General features: G+C 43.1%; 5 protein-coding genes across 11 annotated transcripts; 2 read left to right on the top strand and 3 right to left on the bottom strand.

Annotated features, from left to right (window-relative positions):
- Positions 1 to 30: 30 nt before the first annotated feature.
- On the top strand, positions 31 to 1388 carry LOC108121755 (zinc metalloproteinase nas-8). Of its 2 annotated transcripts, XM_070281527.1 has the most exons (3): positions 32 to 264; positions 371 to 720; positions 790 to 1386. In XM_070281527.1, exons 2-3 carry the CDS (start codon positions 400 to 402, stop codon positions 1282 to 1284), a joined length of 816 nt encoding a protein of 271 aa, XP_070137628.1. In that variant the 5' UTR covers positions 32 to 264; positions 371 to 399; the 3' UTR covers positions 1285 to 1386. The 2 variants fall into 2 exon arrangements, with proteins under 2 accessions (XP_017091533.2, XP_070137628.1); XM_017236044.3 differs by having other exon boundaries at positions 31 to 720; positions 790 to 1388.
- Positions 1389 to 1513: 125 nt separating this feature from the next.
- Uck (Uridine-cytidine kinase) lies at positions 1514 to 4653 on the bottom strand. Of its 5 annotated transcripts, XR_011443011.1 has the most exons (7): positions 4182 to 4652; positions 3972 to 4117; positions 3809 to 3906; positions 3698 to 3746; positions 2338 to 2390; positions 2154 to 2269; positions 1914 to 2052 (listed from the first exon to the last, which is right to left on the bottom strand). XR_011443011.1 is itself a non-coding variant. In XM_017236754.3 (6 exons), exons 1-6 carry the CDS (start codon positions 4553 to 4555, stop codon positions 1618 to 1620), a joined length of 924 nt encoding a protein of 307 aa, XP_017092243.2. In that variant the 5' UTR covers positions 4556 to 4653; the 3' UTR covers positions 1514 to 1617. The 5 variants fall into 5 exon arrangements, 3 of the variants coding, with proteins under 3 accessions (XP_017092243.2, XP_017092244.2, XP_017092246.1); XM_017236754.3 differs by lacking the exons at positions 2154 to 2269; positions 2338 to 2390 and adding an exon at positions 1514 to 1742 and having other exon boundaries at positions 1921 to 2052; positions 4182 to 4653; XM_017236755.3 differs by lacking the exons at positions 2154 to 2269; positions 2338 to 2390 and adding an exon at positions 1514 to 1736 and having other exon boundaries at positions 1921 to 2052; positions 4182 to 4653.
- Positions 4654 to 4920: 267 nt separating this feature from the next.
- Hex-t2 (Hexokinase testis 2) lies at positions 4921 to 6533 on the top strand. The gene has a single exon (XM_017236599.3). The coding sequence runs from the start codon at positions 5102 to 5104 to the stop codon at positions 6446 to 6448; it is 1347 nt and encodes a 448-aa protein (XP_017092088.1). The 5' UTR covers positions 4921 to 5101; the 3' UTR covers positions 6449 to 6533.
- On the bottom strand, positions 5473 to 8259 carry Hex-t1 (Hexokinase testis 1). Its single transcript, XM_017236598.3, has 2 exons — positions 7361 to 8259; positions 5473 to 7307 (listed from the first exon to the last, which is right to left on the bottom strand). The coding sequence occupies exons 1-2, from the start codon at positions 8130 to 8132 to the stop codon at positions 6664 to 6666; spliced, it is 1416 nt and encodes a 471-aa protein (XP_017092087.2). The 5' UTR covers positions 8133 to 8259; the 3' UTR covers positions 5473 to 6663.
- Positions 8260 to 8285: 26 nt separating this feature from the next.
- tx (Helix-loop-helix protein delilah taxi) lies at positions 8286 to 16768 on the bottom strand. 2 transcript variants are annotated; one of them, XM_017236600.3, is made up of 2 exons: positions 15652 to 16768; positions 8286 to 9767 (listed from the first exon to the last, which is right to left on the bottom strand). In XM_017236600.3, the coding sequence occupies exon 2, from the start codon at positions 9765 to 9767 to the stop codon at positions 8610 to 8612; it is 1158 nt and encodes a 385-aa protein (XP_017092089.2). In that variant the 5' UTR covers positions 15652 to 16768; the 3' UTR covers positions 8286 to 8609. The 2 variants fall into 2 exon arrangements, with proteins under 2 accessions (XP_017092089.2, XP_070136755.1); XM_070280654.1 differs by lacking the exon at positions 15652 to 16768 and adding an exon at positions 11787 to 12085.
- Between the last annotated feature and the right edge of the window lie 4349 nt (positions 16769 to 21117).

Raw genomic sequence — 21117 nt, 5'->3', positions numbered from 1 at the left:
AAGGAAAATTCCCTTCAAAAGCGGTGTAAAAATATTCTTATTACTTGAACTCGAAACCTGATAAAAATTCCAGTTTAAATACTTGAAATTCCTACGTTCTACTTACAAATTGACCGATTAAAGCTTACTGTATATATTAGGCCATAAATTACGAAGCACGCGGATATTCGAGTGCAAAATATATGCAAACAAAGCTCCGTCTAATCGCCCAGCATAATTAGCAACAAAAACGCCGACAGCCAGTCCCCGGTTTTGGAGGTCTAGGTAAGACTATATAACGCCTATGGAACTAGCTAGAAGTCACAGTAGAAAGGAAGCACTGGAAAAATGGCAGAGAACCCAGCTAAAACCAACCTGTTTCTTTACGTAGCCATCCTTGGGCTTACTCTTGGGAGTGGCATGCCCCTGGAGGACATGGACTCACAGGAAATGATTGATTTAACCGATGTGAGTGATATCATTTTTGGTAATCCGGATACTGAGACCACGGGCGCTTTGGTGGAGGCCCACAATGAAGAATCCTCGCAGAACCCTGAGGAACTGGGCACCTACTACGAAGGTGATATACTCATTCCACTGAGCTATCGCGAGGGCCGATCTAACGGAACCCGGAATGGTATTCTGGCGCTGAGTTCCCGCTGGCCGGGCGGCGTTGTTCCCTACGAGATCAAAGGACCTTTTACCAGCCAGGAGATGGGAAACATCAACCATGCTTTTAAGGTAATATTCTTAGAGACTCTTTTCTATTAAAGATACAACAATTAAAGCATTCTGGTATCCTATTTCTAGGAATACCACACAAAGACCTGCATTCGTTTCAAGCCCCGCACCACCGAGAAGGACTACATTTCCATTGGAAGCAGCAAATCTGGCTGCTGGAGCAGCATCGGTCGCCTGGGTGGCCGCCAGGAGGTCAATCTCCAGTCCCCCAACTGCCTGCGAACCTATGGAACTCCCATTCACGAACTGATGCACGCCCTCGGATTCTTCCATGAGCAGAATCGCCACGAGCGGGATTCCTATGTCCGCGTCATGAACGACAACATCAAGCCCGAGATGATGGCCAACTTTGAGAAGGCCAGCTCCAGGACTCAGTCTGGGTTTGGAGTGGACTACGACTATGCCAGTGTGATGCACTACTCGGCCACGAGCTTCTCCCGAAACGGCCAACCCACTTTGAAGGCCCTGCGTGCCAGCTCCGATGCCAGCCAGATGGGTCAGCGACGTGGATTCTCCGCCGGAGATGTACGGAAAATCAACTTAATGTACAAGTGCAAGAAGTGATCTATAGATGAATGAAAATTGGAACTATTCTATCTTAAGTCTGAGTCAAATATCAGTATTATTGCTATTTTTCTTCTAGACGAAAGATTAAATTATTTATTTAAAAAATATTTCAAATAAAATAAAGCATATCTTTTGAAAAAACCCAATTCCTGATCTTACATTAATAAAATATTAGATAATCATTTTAAAATTCCAATATGCTTTACTGAAAAAATAAAATATGTCTATATAGGTACAACAATTGATAACAACAAAGTTCAACAATCGCCTAGATGTGCCATATATTGTACTACTTGGGGTCTTGGGGTCTGGAGTGGTGGTGCTGCCAGGTCAGTGGTGCGGCAGGTTCTTGTTCGTGGCGAAGAAGAAGTTGCCCTGCATGTTGAGCTCCTTGCAGAGGGTCGAGAACCGGCGGATGGCGTTGTAGGTGCCGTTGCCACTTCCATCGTCTCCATCTTTCGCAGAGAAATACAAACTATATAGTTACTGAAGCTACTATATGTACAACAGAGCAATGGACCGATAGCATGCAGGGGGGCGATTAGTAATCCCGGTTGGTATCCGCTCCAGTCCGAATCGGGGGTTAGTGGGGACGCGCCTTGTGCTGGAGCATGTGTATGCCAGTGGCCTTACCTGGGCCTGCAAATCCGGCCACCGGGGCGTTGAGTTCCAAGTTCATGTAGAGTGCCATGTTGCCAGTGGATCCATGTCTGGAGCGATTGTTCAAAAAGTCCCTGATGTGCTGGACGATCAAGTCGATGGCCACTGAAAGAAAAAGATCATGCGGTCACCTTTTTGGGATACATTCTGGGGATAACTCTGCACCTCCGTTAGCATTCAAACTCAACGTGAGAATCTCCACTTACCTTAGAGCTCCTCCAGAGCGGGGCGGGTCCCAGTGATTTAGTCTAAGCCAAGGACTTACTCTAGCTCTAGTTAGTAAGGATATCTAAGTTGGGCGGCATTTTCTGTTAACTTTACTCTATTGTATTGTTTGTGGCTGAGGTGAGTAGTGTGCTTTACAATTGATAATGCCGGTAGTGTACTTACTAAATGAAACACCCGAGTTAGCTTCACACATTGCTGGGCAATAGTCTGAACATCTTGCATTTTTATATTTTAGACAGATATTTTATAAAGTTAATAGTTTAAAGTAGAAAAAAATGGTCGTGGGTGTCGACTTTCGAGATGCCCGATACTTACGGAATGATTTAAAGATTATAGTAAGTATTCTCATAAACCAAGTACCTCTATTTTCAAACTTTAAGGAATTGAAACGTGCTTAGGCTTAATATTTGAAGATAATTTTAATCTTAAAAAGCTATACCATATGAACTGTATGCAATTAACGTCTTATTAATTCAAAATAAGCTAAGAAGTTGTAACTTTTAAAAGAAAATGATCCAAAACTCAATGAAGTTGTCATCAAAATCAGATTAGAGGTAATTGAATTACTTATTAACAAGTATCGGCCATCGGAACATAGATACAATAGTTAGATGTGTGACATATGTGTTTGTGAGTAGAGTGCTTGTGACCCCTCTAAAGTACCCGAAGCTGGGATTAAGGTTAGACCAAAGGGTGGATATTAACTTAATAATTTTGCTAAATATTAGGACCAGTGTTAGACTGGGAGCGCAAACGCAGTTTGGGTTAACTTAATGAGCAGAAACGATCTTACATACACACTACCATGTATTGTTGAACATATGAAAGTAGATACAGCTAGGTATAAAGATACTTTTTAATCTTAGAGCTACGTTAATCGGCTACGGTGTGTAGACCGAATGAGAAGCGATGCCGGCGCTTCGAAATAGGAGGTTGCGCCGCTGCGTCTGAATTGTCGCTATTTGGGTTTCTGTTTCTGTTTTTTTTTTGGCAATTAGTACAAGCTTGGGGACGTGTTGGAAGTTGGCCGGCCCAGAAGCGATTTACTTTGCGTTTAGTGATCTCGCTTCATGCTGGACGACGCTACCCTGACTGTGTTGTTGTGCTGTGCGCTGTTGGTGGTGGCGAGAATCTCCCCGATATGATGTACAATAAGATCAATGGCAACTGCAAGAGATACAATAAAACAGGAAAAAAACGGAAACAACGCAAAAGTCGTAACGTAAAATGTACAAATAACAGATAGTACAGAGAGATACAAAGAAGGATATAAAAGTTTATAGCAATATAATACGTAGGTATACTCATGAGAACATCAAGCAGTCTAAATATGTGATAGGGTTTGTTGATCTCAACGGGTTAATAAAACCAGAAACTAAAGAACCAGGTACAGAACTATGGTTATTAGTAAACCAACTCAACGAAACGCTACAGTCGCTAAGAGTGTAGTATAGAGTGTGTGTTTGTGTGGCAAAGAGTGTCAACAGAGGTGGGGAAAGGTGTCTGAGTGCTGTTGCCTCACCTGTGTTGTCGGCGCCTCGCGGTATAATAACGTCAGCAAACTTTTTCGTCTGAAATTGGTGTGGTTCTCAATTATTTATTCGATTAATAAGATTTCTGGGGATAGGCTTACCGGCGAGCAGAATTCCTCAAAGGCAGGCTTCACAAAGGTCATGTACTGGGTGAGCACAGCATCCAAATCACGCCCACGCTCATTGATATCACGTGGCACTGCAAAAAAAATCATTAATATATATTATCTTTGACCCATTTACTATATATTAGTAGAATCTCACCTCGTCTGGCCAATCTGGTGTCAGAGTCGGTGTCCACGAAGAGCTTCATGTGGAAGAGGTCACGTATTTTTGGGAAATAAAAGACCAAAATGCCTTCGAACAGCACCACATCGGCTGGGTAGATGACCAGCATGTTTTCAAAGTCTCTGAAAGCCAAAAGTTTGTGTTATTATTAGACCATTCGATTATTAGGCCATATAGAATACTCACAATGAATTGGTGCGGTAGTCATAGCTGGGTATCTCCACCTTGTGCCCCTTGAGAATGTTCTGCAGCGTGGCGTACATCAGCTCCTCGTTGAAGGCATCCGGATGGTCAAAGTTGAACAGCCCCTTCTGGGCTTTGGCCTTTTCCGCGGGCGTTAGTTCGCGGTAGAAGCTGTCCTGGCTGATGGCCACCACCTGGCGCTGCGTGTGATCCATCTCCGCCTGTCCGAGTTGCTCCATGATCTTTTTGCACACCGTGGACTTCCCGCTAGCGGTGCCTCCGGCCACGCCGATGAGGAACGGCGACTTGACCTCTTCCCCAGAGGATGCGTCACCGTTTGGCAGACGCAAGGAGTCCGGTTGCTTCAGGTCCTGCATTTTCTTTGGTATTTTGGATTAAAAATCGCGAGACCGAGTAATCAGTAACAGAACGGCCTCAACTTTATATGTAGGGTTGTTGATAACACCATGCATCAAAATATAATCGATAATTTTACATACATTTTACATTTCACATATTGGCAGCACTAGCCAGGGCTGGAAAGGTGCAGTGTTGGAAAGTTTGCTTACAGTTCAAAAGTTTGTTTCCCGGTATATCAAAAATTTAAATTTATAATGAAGAGATTGGACAATTAAGATTCAAGAATATTTCTTTATTCATATTTTGTGTTTTTCTCTTGATTTCAGATCGTCGGCCAAGGCACAGAGGAGAAATTGTTAAACTTTCAATGAAAGTCACTCAAAAATTTATTGTCAAACATGAATATTTTCATTTAAAAAAAATTTTCCTTTCCTACAATTTGGTCTTGCCTACACTTTCAAATTGTTTTTCATTCTATTTTCTAATTTTCGATCGGTATTCAAAATTAACGTCTCCTCTGGCGCTTTGCCGATTTCTGGGCCCCAAAGACATTAAGATCAAACATGCCAGTGCATCCGGAGGTCGAGAATGCGATCAAGGGATTCCTGCTCGACCAGGAGAAGATGGCCGAGGTGGTGGAGCGCATGACCAAGGAGATGAAGATGGGCCTGGCGAAAGACACACATCCGAGGGCGGTGATCAAGTGCTTTGTGAGTTACGTTCAGGATTTACCGACTGGCAAGGAGCGGGGCAAGTGCCTCGCCCTTGATCTGGGCGGCTCCAATTTCCGAGTGCTCCTTGTAGTCTTAAACGGCGAAGCTGGGGTGGACATCCAATCCAAGAGCTATGTGTTTCCCAGCACGCTGATGACAGGAACCGCAGATGAGTTGTTCGATTTCATAGCCGCAAGCCTGGGAGACTTTTGCATTGAGAATGGCCTAGAGAACGAGTCGCTGCCATTAGGATTCACCTTCTCGTTTCCGTGCCAACAGAAGGGCATCAACAAAGGAACACTGGTGTCCTGGACCAAGGGCTTCAATGTCCCCGGAGTCGTGGGAAAAAACGTAGTCGAATTGCTGCAGCAGGCCATAGAGCGACGAGGCGAGGTGAGGATCAACATCGTGGCCATTCTCAACGACACCGTGGGCACCCTCATGTCCTGCGCCTACCACAACCGCAACTGTAGGATTGGACTGATTGTGGGCACCGGAACAAATGCCTGCTACGTGGAGAAGACGGTGAATGCCGAGTGCTTCGAGAACTACCAGACCAGCCCCAAGCAGTCGATGATCATTAACTGTGAGTGGGGCGCCTTTGGGGACAACGGAGTGCTGGAGTTTGCAAGGACCTCCTACGACAAGATAGTGGACAAGGTGACCCCGAATCCCGGTAGACAGACATTCGAGAAGTGCATTTCCGGAATGTACATGGGCGAGATAGTTAGGCTGATTGTGGTCGAAATGATTGCCAAGGGAGTCATGTTCCATGGCGAGACCTCGCAGAAAATCCAAAATCGATGGGCCTTTCAGTCGGCCTATCTCTCGGACGTCGAGAGCGACGCGGTTGGTGAATATCGTCATACCAACAAAGTGATTCGCGATATGGGATTCATGGGGAATAACGAAGCGGACAAAATCAACTTACGCCGAATCTGCGAGGCCGTCTCCTCCCGATCCGCCAAGCTCTGCGCCTGCGGCCTGGTAACCCTCATTAACAAGATGAACATCAACGAGGTGGTGGTCGGCATCGATGGCAGTGTCTACCGCTACCATCCCAAGTACCATGACATGCTGACCATGTACATGAAGCAGCTTCTGAAGCCGGGCGTAAAGTTCGAGCTCACCGTCTCGGAGGATGGGTCTGGCAAGGGAGCCGCCCTAGTGGCAGCCACTGCGGCCCAATCTAAGTAATTCCAAATTTTATTAGTTTTTTAGGGTAATTCTATTTTTAAATATGGCTATTATTATAAATAAATTTCATTATGGCATGGGTATAAATAATAAAGACAAGTAGGAAGCCCGAAATGGTCCAGTTTATATGATCCTAGAAGATCCTATATCTTCTAAAGTCCCTTAAAGGTAAAAAGTAACTTTATTGTGAAAATGAACTATTTTTAATAGTAATCCTAGTAATCCATTTCAAAGAGCTTGGAATCCGACTTGTACTTCATGGCGTGGGCCATGCCCGCCATGATGGCAGCACCCACTCCGCAGCTATCCTGGGTGATTACAAATTCGAAGGCGTGTTGTGGATTTACGAGCTTATTTGTGTACTTGTTCAGGACTGCCGCATAGCTTGGATGCAGGCGATAGATGCCTCCATCGACGGCTATGGAAATCTGGGGCATCTTCATTCGATTTATTAGGGCGGCCACTCCGCTAGATACCACCATGGCGGCGCGATTGGTGATGGTCGTGCAGATGTACTTCAGGGCAGCCAGATCCTTCTCCTTGCAGTGGCGGATCTTGAACTTGTCCATCACTTCCTGCGCTTTGGTGTACACCCCTGGCGGGTCCGACTCGATCTCGATCACCGAGACCATGTCCATTTTCCACTGAATGCCAATATAGTCACGACGATCTTCGGCAAAAATAATGCCCATTTTCATCAGCCGGAGGACCACAATCCTGACAAGCTCCGCCATAAACAAGGCACCGCTGAACTTTTCGTAGATCCTTTGACCCGGAGTAATGGACTCGGCGTCCAGTTGGCGATCGAATTCATTGCGGATAAAATCTAGTTGGCCTCCGTCTCCAAAATGCGCCCAATCTGAAATAAATACTGTTTACTTCTTTCTATTACCTCTTAATTAACCTATTTACCCGAATTTATAATCATTACTTTCTTGCTAGGATCGCCCTGGTACAGGTCGCACTTCTCCACTCTCTCAACATAGCAAGAGTTGGCAATACTTCCCATGATGAGACCCATTCTTGTATTTGGCTGGGCCCAGCACAGGGCTAGAAGAGAGCCAGCAGCGACATTGATAATGCCCATTATCTCGACGGATATTTCTGGAAACTTGGCCAGTGCGTCCCGAAGCAATTGGACCACATCCTTGCCAATGGCACCGGTGGCCCCAAACTCCTTGGTCCAGGACACCAGGGTGCCCGCATCCAAGCCGGTTTTGTTCAGTGTAAATGCAAAGGCAATGCCCATGGGAAGATTTTCCTTTTCCACTTTCTTTTCCTTCACGAAAGTGGCTATATTGGTGGCCAGGAAGTTGAATACCTCGGTACCCTTCCCCGCCGCCACAGTGTGCGGCATGATCACACACTTGGAACTGGTGTACACATCGCGTTCGCTGCTGAACTTGACCAGCATGATCCGGCAGTTTGTCGGCATCATCTCGAGGGCCAGGAACTGGCCACGTTCCCTCCCATTGGGGAGGTCCGTCACGTAGCTCAGCTTACAGGGTACCGTGGAGCGGTCGTGGCCCTCGCGGCTTAGACCCATACTGATCTCGCGATCCATCAACTGCATGATCTTTTCGAGGTCATCTTCCGAGGGAATGAATTGTTTCATCATCTTGTGAACTTCGGGAAAGTCTTTTTCCGGGACGAATACCTCATCCTTTGCCGCGATGGAAGACATTTCGTTGGAAATTAAATTAAATTGCAAGTATTTTTGTAATAAAATGTAATGGCAGGGTGTCTGTGGTTGGCAGTAAAATTATACAAATTTATTGAAACTTAATAACTTACATTTTTCAAGACTTATTCATAGGTGAGTCCCAGAAAATAAACATTTATATTTTAAGTCATGAAACAACACTTGGTGCTTTATTTACACGATAACGAGAAATGCGTCACAAAGAAATGCTTAGATCACTAGTTGAGTTATCATGTGGATGTGGCCGAGAGGAGATCCATCCTCTCTCCGTCAGATGCCGATGTTGCAGTGGATCAGTGGTAGTCCAGAGCTGCTTTTTATGACACAATGAATTCCACCCATGAGGGTGCATCGCATTTAATGGCTAAAGGTGAAAGTCGGGTTAGAACTCGCACTCTAACTTATAACGAGGATTAGGCTTAGGAGGAGCAGTGAAAAATAGGATCTAATAAATACGCGTCACGTGAGAAACATGTCGGGAAAGTCGGGATGTAGAATATCGGCGAATGGATAGCCATCCAGGCTGGCCAGGGAACTGATGCAGGCCGAGGGCTGTTGGTCGCTGGCGAAGTCAAAGGAGTCCCTGGAGTGGTGATCCAGCAATCTCAGACTGAGCTCCACATCGGACTTCTCCAGACCGGACATGGGCAGGTCGCCACGACAGCCAGGTAGCAAGGACTCACCGCCGCCTCCCGTGAGCAGGCTCTCATATCCGGGACTCAGGCAGGATAGTGAATCCCCATCGGATGCATCCATAAGCATGGTATCCAGATCGCCGATTCCCTGCAGGCCTATCAAGCATTCCGCCTCCAGCCCAGGACTGCTGTTAGAGGAGGAGGACAGCGAAGCGTAGGCAGATGAGGCTGGCGATCCTATCGAGGAGGTGGCATAGCAAGACTCTCCGGAGCTAACTGGCGGGATTTGTGGTGCGGACTTTGTCTGTTTCTGGCTTTGTCTTTTGCTGGCTGTTGAGTTTTTCTTGCCGGAGCCCTTAGCTTTAGAAGCCTTCTTCGTCACAGGCGGGGACTTGGGTTTCTCCACCTCCAACTCGGTGTCATCGAACACTTCCACGTCCAGCCTGGTCTCCCTGTTGGCGCTCTCCTCCAGGCACTCGCCAATAAACTCACTTTCGTAGCTGGGATCTTGTATGGCCTCGCTCAGCATACTGATGTACTTCATGGCCAGTCTTAGGGTAGTGATCTTGGTCAGCTTCTCGTTGGTATTGGCCGCATCCTCGCCGGTAATGGCCTGGGGGACACAGTGCCGGAGGGTTTCGAAAGCCGTATTGATTTCCCGCATCCTGGTCCGTTCCCGAGCATTCGCGGTTTTCCGGCGGTACTTGCTCAACGGCGGTGCTTTCGTTTTGGCCTTCGTGGATGTATTTTTCCTGGACTTAGTCACTGGCTCCACCACGGGATCCAATTTCAGCTGAAAGTCGGATAGATTGGCTGAAGTAACATCTTCCGATTGTGGGTTTCTCTTTTGGCGCTTCTGTCGCAGTGAGTACTTTTCTACCTTGCTGGCCGCCTTTCTTTTCCGGGAATCCTTGGAGTCCTCCGGACTTTCCATCACATTCAGGTCGGCGTAGTTGTGCAGCTCGTACGTGTTGGACTTCATCTGAAAGTGGAGTGAAGAAAAACAGACTTTAGACTAGAGTCTTTCGGCTTATTTGGAACCCATCCCCATACCCATCCATCCCAAGGCAATTAACAATTTTGTTTCAGTTTCAAAGACAACGGGAGCATATGGGGTTTGTGCAATCGGGCGGAACGGTTGTATATAATTTTTTTTTTTTGGGACCCACCCCGCCAAAAACTTCCGTAAACGGCTCTCGAATTGGCTTCAATGAACTGAAGTCGATTCTTGAGTAGTGCTTCCGCCATAAAACCCACTGAAGCCGAAAACCCGAAACGAAACGCATCAATCCGAACAGAACAAAAAATATAAAATAGAGGAAAACTCATAAATACAATTTGTTCTTGGACGCGCTTCCAAATTGGTTTGGAAAACAAAAATTCTGGTTGCTCATTGCATTGCGCAATCCACGGATTTCCGAGTATCTTCTCGATCTGTTTCTGTTTCTGACTCACGCCGGTTCCCATTCGAAGCCAATGACTCGGTCTCTATGAGCTGTCACTCAGTCGCCTTGCAAATCCTCAAAAATGGTTTAGTCAAGGTGTTGAATTCGCAACGGTGCCAAAATGAATGCGAGATAAATGACTAAAATGAATGTAATTTTTAAACCAAATACTCTTTGTGGGTAGCGCTGCCCTAAATTTTATCTTGTTCAGATTTATGAAATATGTGTTTTGTGATTAATACCTAGAGAGAAACAAAACAAGCTGGCTAGGTGCTAAAACTAAATATCGAAACTTTTAGCTGGAAAACAAATAAAACTATTTAAAGATCGCGGCTAGTGTTTGTAGAAGATAAACAACGAGTTTTATTCATTTGAATGTTAAAATAGGAATAGATGGGTGGGTGATATGGGTATAATATTGTATATATTAGTTTTCCGTTCATAATGTATAAAGTAAACAAATTATTAATGATTAGTTGAATGTAAACAGAATAACATCAACCATTGAAATGCAGTAACCGATATGGGAAACATTTAACAAGTATTGAAATTAATTCACTGCCAAGGGCTTCATTTCGTTACAATGTGTGTACTCAACAATGAATTTGAGAAAGTTTTGTGTCTGTGCGGTAAATGAAATGTTTATTGTTTTCTTTTGTTTGCGGTAGGTCAGCTCACTAAATATTTTCCGACGCTTTTCACTCGCTTTTCTCCCAACAAGCATGATCTGAATGCGGGCGTATACTTTTTGCGGTCGCTGTGGCAACTGTGGCCGATGGAAATGCAACAAAACAGAAACAGTTAATGAATGCAGTTTAATGCAAGAATTAAGTTACATGAAATAGTAACGCGATACCGGCACAGCAGCGTCATCAGTGGCAGTCGCCACATATATGTATATCCACCTCCCAAACACCAGGGAGACTGAAATGTTTCTGCATCGATGCTAACGCCCTTGCAACTGTGCCTTGGCCTCATAAATCTCATAATGCTACTACTACCAGCCTCTACCGAACAATCCAGTTCGAGTGCAGAGGTGTAAATGCGAGCAGATTGATTGCAGTCAGTTGATCTAAGGGGAACAGCTCACGTTGTGGCTGCACAGGGAGAAATATTATCGCCAAAGGGGATACATCTTAAGTGAAAGGATTCTAATAACCACTAACTACTATACCTCTCTCAAAAATCACAGTCTTAGACATTTCGAAAATCTAATCTTTAAATTTTTATTAAAATCTCAAAATTATTAATAATTATTTCTCTCTGTGCCGCAGTTTGTCAGTTAGTCTGCCTAGCCTAGCCTGCTTAAATGGACAATTTAGTGCAGATTGTCCAAAATTGGCTATAGACGATTCTTGATTCTTGTTGCCTTGCCCGATCCGGCTTGGATTGCTGGCTTGTTGGCCTGTTTGACACTTGCTGCATAGCTTTGACCATTCCAAGAGCTGGGTCTTGGCTTGGCCTAAACGAGTTATGAGGTGTTTCTCTTGGGTTGTGGGCACTTTTCTTCGTTTACCGTTAATGCCTGTCTCGGCTGAAAGATGTCGGAGAATCACCTGGAGATTGTGGCCCAAAGGAATGCCAAAATAGATTCCAAAGACTCTCTAAATCTTTCCTTCCTCCGCTGGAAAAAATCGCAGAGACTTCACAGCGAATTCAAATCAACTTTGCATGTCCCAAGTTGCAACTTTCAACACGTGGCAAGGAATTTCGTTTCGTGCCGAGATTTTCTTTGGTGTTTCGTTTCTGATTTCGGAGTATAATTAATTTTCGCCACGCAATCCTGAGAAATGTTTAAAGAGCCTGCAGACAGAAACTTTGAAACTTTTGGAAAACTGCTAACGGATGGAATGCTCTTTCAACAACATTTTTAACATTTTTGAAGAATTTTTAAAAGGACTATTTTGGAATTAAATAATTCAACAAATTTTGGCAGTATCGGCTAATAAGTACAATGGAAGTTTAAACTATTGCTTGAAACATAGTTTTTTTTTGTAACTTTATCTTAAAAGATTAAAAATAGGTAACTTTCGATTCATTTATAAGATTTTTCAGCTCACAATTGATAGTATATACCTTTTCATTCAATCTATCAAGACTTTAAAAACACGGTTCTGATTAAAAGTACCCACTTGAGTTGTTAGGGCATCGTCAAAGTTTGCGACATGCAACAAACAAGCTGCAATTAAGTGCACAACACAGAAAAATTTGTGCCCCGTCTTCAAAGTGGGGCGGCGACGGTTGCTCACCTGTTTACCTGCCGGCCACTCCTCCACCTTAACCCTTTCCTGCCCTAAAACGACGTGAAAATTGCCAAGTTCCGCGGGCTTAAGGCCCAGTTAGTGTGGGGGTGGTGGAAGCCCGGACAAATCTGCTCCGACTGGCCACAATCAACAAATTGCATGCGATTAAAACTATTCGCGGCTAATAAACGTTTGTTGAACAAACAGCAACAAGCTGATTCTGATTTTCGGAGGCGTGGCCGGAGGGATACAGGATATGCTGGAAGGAAGCGGAGCAGGAAATGAGTGGGTGGCATGGAGTGGGGTACTAGTAGTAGTAGGCGCGGTGTACTGTGTTGATTGGAAAATTTGTTGCGCGTTTTTCCAGGGGGGTGTTGGGTTTCTGCTTAAGTTTTCAATTACACGCCGGCACAATGCAGAAAGCTCCCAATTGAAATGCACAGACAACAAACATAGAATAGTTCCTCTAACATATCCTCATGCTTTTCATTAATGCACTGGGAATATTTGAAGGAGATTGTAGAACTTGAAAAATTGGTATTTTTAGAGGATGTTCAAGGGTCTAACAAAGCTTTTAAATCTACAGTTTCTCAACGACATTTAATATCGAATTTTTGTAAATATTTATTTTTTTTCAGTGGCATCCCTTCACCTTTCCCCGCCTTTCTTCCGTTTACCAAAATTGAGGTAGACAAAAGGCAAGCCATGCGTGCGACGAGGCGTGAAGGGGTCGCCGGGTGGGGCAGGAACGTGTGGGCGGGGCGGGCCGTTTCACAGTTTTTTTTCGTCAGTGTGTGTATGTTGCAACGGGGGCTGATAGCAATTGACGGGAAGACTAGCCGGGCCCAACTAACAGAGTGCACTTGAAACTACCGACGAGCAACTCCGCCTGCATTCTCCACCGCCACCGCTGCCGCCATCCCCATTCCCACCCCACTGTCAGTCTGCCCTTCACTTTTTGGTCTGGTTGCAGTCGCTGCATTTTTAGGTGTAGCCATTAAATTTAGAACTTTTTCTGCACGCTTGTCTGCGCGCCCATCGGCTTGATGGAGAAAGAGGTACGGGGTCTTTGGGGAGCGGAGGTCCAAAATCGAGGATTCGGGCAGTCGGGTGCGGTTAAATGGAAAATGAAGCGTCTGCTTTATGGGCTAACAGAAAAAAATATATAGATAGAGGAGTATCTTTAAAGAACCACACGAGTGATTGATAGTCGAGGGTTGTCGGTTGAGTTTGGGAGTTGACTTGAAAATATAAACGACCAATTATCTAGAGCTTGGAAGGAAGTTTGAGTATTTGGATGGAGTTCGTTTCCCAATAATGTATCTAGATATTAAGATATTGATACCTAACTTTTAGCCTTTATCTTATAGGTGCTTAACCTCTTATAGAACTTTCTCCTATGCATTCTGGAAATATCCTTTTCATTAATAATTTTAATTTAGTTATCTAAAAATTCTTCTGCTTTAAATCATTAGAGACCATTATAGTCCATAGTGGTGAGATTAGCTATATGATTAACTACAGTATTGTTTGTATGTACTATAAAATACTTAATAATATCTCTTATTTTTGACTATCTCTGTAGCGTAAACTTATCTATTTCATATCCATATACTGATTAAAAGAACTTTTCGATAGCCTTCCCTGCCTGATCTGACTATGAGTGTCTCTGGCAGGCATGAGGTGGATTCTGCCGTTGTTTTTGCCACAGTTCTAAAATTAGTTTTTATTGTATGCAACTTGAATGTTTCGTCTCTATTTTCGTTTCTTATTTTTTCCCCTCTATTTTTTTATTTTTTCGATTTGTGATTCTTAATTTGCTTTTTGTGGAAAGCGTCAAAATCTTTCATTTGCTTTCGACTTTGTTGCCTTAGCTGTTGCTTTTGTTGCCGCCTGTTATTGTTGGTTGTTGTTTTTGTCTCGTGCTGTTGCCAGTTGCACGTTGCCGCCTCTTTAGTTGGCACCGCCCTGGCCTCTGGTCCCACCTCGCCATCCGCCTTTTGTCTCGTGTGTGTGCTACCGTTGGCAGCTATTATTTTTAGCCAGCCTGCGGCAAGTTCTTATTTGTTATTTTTTCTCATTTTTGCATCTTTTAATTTTGTTGTTGCTGCTATTTGCCTTTGTGCTTCGTTTTGGGCTTGTTTCGTTTTTTATTTTTTATTCTTTTATTTTTTCTGTTGATTTGTTGCCACTGCTATTTGGCTGCTTTGGCAAATGATTTTGTTTGATTTTCCATTTACGTTTGGTTTGTTTATTAAAATTGGCACACACGGCGTATGTGTGATGTGCCCGTGTTTACATTCTGAGCTCCGATCTGTCACTATATTGGTGGCTCTACTACGTGTGCCTGTGCATGAGTTATATACTGTGATGGGCTCTGTGCGGTTTTGTATTACCCATCGGCGTTTGATTTGCCTGAGTTTTTGACAGGTTTCTGCCATTTGCCTTTTGGCTAATTTAAATTTTTCTTATTCAGGTCTTGTTATTGTTTTTGGCGCCTTTTCGTTCAGCAGAGAGTGGGCCAGGCAGCTGTTCCCACATCGGATTTCCGATTTGGGTCAGGGGGACAGCAAACAATGAGGCAGGAGAATATTTATAGCGCCCAAAAAAGACCATGAGTTTTTAATCTAATTTAAGTTAATAATTTATGAGTAAGAGAAATATTTATACAATAATTAAAATAAATTTGAATTTCATACATATGAAGTGTATAGCTTCCGGCACATTTTTGTCTGAAACTTAATATTTAAATGAATTTAAATTCAGAAAATTGAAAGAGTGCCTTTGAGGCATTAGGTGCAAATGAATTCACAGCTTCTGTTTACACATTAATTACAATGTCGCCCCATTCCTTTTGGCCAAACGTAAACAAAACGAGCTTCACTCTCCTTTCGTAACCTTTCAAAAACAGTTGACAACTGGCTGTCGTCGAAATCATTCTGCTCCTGCTCACCTCGAAATGCTCCCTGCCACATGGCTGCCGTTTCAACACCTTGGACAAATAAATGTTTCAGAAGTCGCTCCAAAAGTTCCAAAGCCCCACCACCCGTCCCTAGCTGCTGGCTAAGGAATGCTTTTTGTCTATTTTTATTGGGGCGGCAACAAGAATTTTCCATCTCATCGCTAGGATTCTATAGCTCTTTATACTTGGTCTGATATATGGCGGGGGTATATTTACCTTTTTGATTTCATAAATCCAACAATGTATGGCTGATGTTGTTTTTTTTCGGATCTGAATTAAGATTATTTTGGCTATGCACTCTGATTAAGATTTGTTGATTATTTTATTTTAATTTCTGGTTCATTAATGTGGCTACAACGTATGCAAATTGAAATACCGACGACGTATCAACTAATTAGTCACTCAACAATTTTTGTTTTGTTTTTTTTTTGTATCTTAGGTTTTTTTTCGGAATTAAAGTTGTTAGCTCATGCATAAATTTGGCATATTAACACAACAAAAAATTTGTTTTCAGTTTTAGGTGATTGTTTCCTCGAAGCTCTGGAACTTGTTTTCTGATTGAATTGATTTCTTGGTGGTTCTTGCGCGAGTTTTTGATTTTATTTTTATATTATTTTAATTATTGATAAGGATTTGTGCTTTGATTTTGGATGCTGGTGGGGTTTAGTTCAGGAAAAGCCTCGGGGAGTGATTTTTCCAAAACGTGCAAGCCGCGTGTGTTGGTTTTGCGGCCGTATGCGTGAGGCCGGTTGCTAAAAATATCTATGAGTGCGCGCCGAGCAGATGCCTGTGTATCTTTAGCGTCGCGCGTATCTGCGGCTGCGGCTGCGACTGCGGATATATCTGTGCTCGGATCTGTATCTGTATCTGTATCCAATATCCCGACGTTGGCGGCGTACAAAAATACACGGTTGGAGAAAATCTATGGCTGCGCCGCTAGCTCACTGGCTGCGTCCACTTGCTGCGCTTGTCCGCTGTGCACTGAAAAGATATTGTATCTCAGATAGCTGACGATCGTCAATGTCGTCCGGCGCGCGTTGTGTGTGGGGATCAGCTGAGCCACTTCAGCTTTGGCTTTGACTCCGTTAGCCAGGCCAGGCCAGTGTTTATCGTTTATGGCTTATTCTAGAGAGGCGCCCACACAACCGACTGGGAATGGGCTTGAGAAAGATACTGCGATTCAAGGGGCTGGGTTCACTTGTCTGGTGCGCTGAGCGTGCGGCGCGCTATTGGAACGATCAATGAATGAAATGCCGCATTAAAAGCCCGTGCACGGGACGTATCTTACGGATACCAAGTCTCTGGCGAGCGACCAATAAACCGAGAAACCCACTGGCGCTCGCAACGCCAACACAACGTCATTGAAAGTCGCCAGAGAAGCTAAGAGAAACCAGTTCTCTCTCCCTCCGAATCCGAGTCCCATTGAATCTCCCAGCCCCAATGTGTGGGTGCTTTTTGCGTTGGCCGACCCGATCGAATCGGATCTGAGTTGGTCGCTATTCACTGCCTCTCTTGAGTGTTTTCCAATTCAAATTTTCGTTTTCGTTTCGAGTGTTTTGAGCCGTTTGAGTGCTAGTTTCGCTCGACGGCCCCCCTGAGATTTGTTTGTCTGCCCCATCGGGGTATGATCTAATATCGCCAGGCAGTTATTTATTTAAATTTATTGCTAATTTTATTTGTTACTCCCGACGACTGGCGGCTGCCGATTGCCAACTGGTGGATGCTGCTGCAGCAGCTTTTGACATTCATTTATACAAGTCAAACATTGTTCAGGCTCACTTGAAACTGCTTAAAAATGTTATTCATCTTTGATTGAGATGGTATCGCATTAGAGCTGTCTTGTGTGGGAGAGCTCCATTTTCAATTTGAAGCTTGAACTTTTCATAGCCAAGCCAAGTGTAGATATTCATTCTTAACGCCGATTTGGCTTATCTGTGATTTTATAAGAAATTATGATCCATTGCAAATAAAAGATCAAGGATTTTTACTTGTTTGGTTATGGATTCGGATTTTTTCACACTTCAAGTAATAATGGCTTATAACTCATGACCTTTTTTGGATATTCTTAAATTTTTAAATATTAAAATTCATCTATTTCTGTTTGGATTTATAATGTAAACTTTACATTGTAAAGAATCAACTGGTTTTGAATAAGTTCCATTATAATATCTGTTAATATTATTAAAAAGGATCTTATTATAAAATAAACAATATTTAATAAATTAGACCTAAAACCCCATTTTAAATATTGGCTGAAACAAAGTCTTGAATGAGTAAATTTGAAGTTGTCACACTTGGATTTATTCTATTTCGTTTCGATCGATTTGACTTGATGTATAGGGTGTGTATATATTACTCCTCAAGCTATTTTCGCGTGGTTTCTAATTTCAAACGGCTAAGCTGATTTCAAAGTCACATTTCGTTTGGTGATTTGTTATTATTATTTTTTTTTTTAACACAAAACCATTGTGTTTCCAGCCATTTGTTTATTGTTGCTTTTTATTTGGCGTGAAGTTTGTTGCTTCACAAATAATTATAATTAACTGACAACAGGCAAATAATTGCAAAATGGATTTGCTCCTGCAGGCGAAACGAGTTGTTTTCTTCAGTTTGTTGTTGCTATGACGACATACTACTATATCTTTCGGTCAGATTTAGCTCTCGAGTCTGCCCCGATATACTCATATATGAGCACTTGTAAATAAATTGCTGCCGGCAATAGACCGATTGACTCTCTGACTGACTGGCGATTAATTTATCTTTTGCTTCTGTCCGACTGCCTGCCTGTGTGACGGCGAGTTCGTCATCGTTTGTCGTGTTTTGTTCTTGGCTAAATAAATCATGATGACAACAGTTAAATTTGATTATAATTTTTTTCCCCTCAAAGAGCATAAATTTTTCATGGCACAAGGTCGCCAAGCGAACCAGGAGAGTGGAAAAGCAACGCATGCAACATTAATTTGATTTGCGTGCGAAGTGGCACAGCCCCAAAAATGAGCTAAAAATTATACATGTTTGTATAAATACTTTTGATTATCTTGGTATATTTTTAAAAAGCGTCTACAAATTGGCCAATAGTGGTGTGTTTTTTGCTGACAGCTTAATCTGTCGGGCCAGAGACAAGAACATGAAGGAGTGGGCCATAATTAAAAAAGCAAACGTCACATTTGAATGTTTGTTTTATGATTAAGCTTTGGTGGTCCTGAGTCTTAATATGGATGGCTAGAAAGGGGTTAATTATTGAGATGCCAGCTAAAATAATAGGTCTTATGAAATAGCAACAGAATCCTCCAAGAATGAACTTCTTGAAGCTTTAATATTTTTTCACATCTTCAAAATTTTTGCAAGTTGTTTAAAAGAAATCAAAAATCTAATAATATTTAATAATACTATTCAAAAAATGAATTACATAAATTAAAAACAAAATAATCTCAAACACTTTTAATTGATTTATTACCCGGCGATCTCCCGCCATGTCGGATAATTGTCTATGCAAATGTTCTAAGTTTCCACTTTGGCTTTGGCTTTTAATTGCCAGCTTCGGAAATCGCATTTGCCTTAATATGGTCACAAAGCCCGATACCGGCCAAGTTCGAACCGGAGACCATAAGCCCCCCAATTCTGGCCCCCATAGCCCCCTTCTCCTTCCTTTCAAGCCAAGACTGACTGGCAGAGATCCCTCTTAGGAAGTCGATGAGACGTGTCTGCGGCCATTTATGGGCGTCGCTGGGAAAGCGGCGAGAAAGCAGAAAAAACTCTCTCAGCTGGCTAATTGTGAGCATCGCTTGACTTCGGGCCAAGCTTCTGAGCCGAGTTTCTGGCTGGGTTTGTTACCTTGCCGGTTGTTAACTTAGTCTGCTGTCTGCGTTGGTGTCGTCGAGTGGGCGTCGACTGAGGCTTGAGTCAACGTTGATTTTGTTTTATATTTTACGTAAATTTATTATTACAAATATCGCTATTGCCGCTTTCAAGCGGAAATACACTCGACTTGGCCCGGCCCACGCTCCCTCATGGCCATAGCCACCTGCACATTGCTGTCGCCCTCTCCCTCTTGGCTTTTGGGAAGTGGAAGCTGGCCAAAGCCAGCTACTTTGAGTGGAAGTGGAGGAGCGGAAATGCCAGGCGATTAAGTTGTTGTTTTTCATCTATCTCTCTCTTTTTTTTATTTGTTTAATTAATTTTGGACGCATTTTGATATTTGTAATTTGCATAAGTGAGGGAAGCGTGGGTTTAGAGGCAAATGAATCAAATTTTGAATTTATGAATGGCATGGAAAAGTTAAGTCTCTGCTTAGAGGTGATAAAGATAATATACTGCTCAGGGAAACCATTTTAAGATAAAATAGGAAACATCTTTCTACATTAAGTAACTCCTTGAAAAAAAATCTCAAGGAAATAATGATCGTTTATAGTTGAACTCGATCCAAATACTTATTATGCATAATCAGCAGTGATTTAAATACCCATTGACATAAACATGGATCACTTTCAGTTAGATTGTTGGCCAGCTCATATCAATCAACGCTTATTAGCCATGAAATGCTTCTCAAACTGGATAGCCAATAGCCAGCATGTGAGCTGAGCAGCGAAAACTAATCGTGTGTGAAGAATAATGGATACGTCCGAGCTCTGACAAAGTCTAACAAATCACGGGCAGGCGAAAAGTGAGACTGCAAAAGAGTCAAAGCAACAGCCAGCCAGCCACATCTCGGCTAAATGGCAACCTCAAAAGATCGTGGCTAATCGTGAGCGATGGTGGTGCTGCTCCTTGACGGAACGTGAGTCTGTATTTTGCTTGGCCCCCGTCATTCGAGCATTTAAGTCATTTAACATTATGTATCACTCGGCGCTGCCAATTGTAATCTCCCCCCAGCAGCAGCAGTAGACAACCAAACACAACAGAAACATCAACAATAACCACAGCAACAGTTGCAACAACACCCATGGCGGAGCTCAGTTGTCGTCATCGGCTGTCTGGCTGTCGGTTTTGTTTCTGTTGTTTTTATTAATTTTGGTTCAATTAATTACGCTACAAATTGTCAACAAAATCGAAACCACAGACAACGCACCGAACGCACACACTTCGAAGGGTCTTCTCGATGAGCAGCTGAGCTAATAACCAATGCAAATCTCAATGGACAGTTACAGGAGATTACAGTGAAAGAAACCCCCAATGTTGGAAAAGGATATTAGACTGAGATATTTGAAAAAGATACTATTATTACAACCAAATTATTACAACCGATGTTGATATACCCTTGCAGTTAAGTGAAAGATTATGTTAAAAGAAACCACTTACGCCTCCTTAGGCGTATCTCCTTAGGCTATTCTAAAACCAGAACTAAAACTAAACAATTTTTAATATAATTAATAAAAAAGTAATTAGTCAAAACGGATAAAAGTAAAGAATTTTTGCCAGTGCATAACCAGAGGTCATTCAACATGGCCATGGGTAACCATTGCAAACTGTGTGACGAGAGGGATTTAGGGGGGATTGACGTGTCTACTGGTCCGTCTAATGGCTGTCTGTTGGCGGCATTAACTCATCATCATCAATGGCCAGGGAATTGGCTGGGGCTGATCACAGGGCATAAGCGAGTATCGTATAAATATTGATTTTGAGCCGTCAGTTCGGGGACGAGGATTTGGTGTCGCATCTTGTTCTAACACACACGAGTAAATA

The sequence above is a fragment of the Drosophila bipectinata genome, chromosome 3R (assembly GCF_030179905.1).
Source record: "Drosophila bipectinata strain 14024-0381.07 chromosome 3R, DbipHiC1v2, whole genome shotgun sequence".
NCBI classification, from domain to species: Eukaryota; Metazoa; Arthropoda; class Insecta; order Diptera; family Drosophilidae; genus Drosophila; species Drosophila bipectinata.
This window is presented reverse-complemented; position numbering and strand designations above follow the sequence as displayed.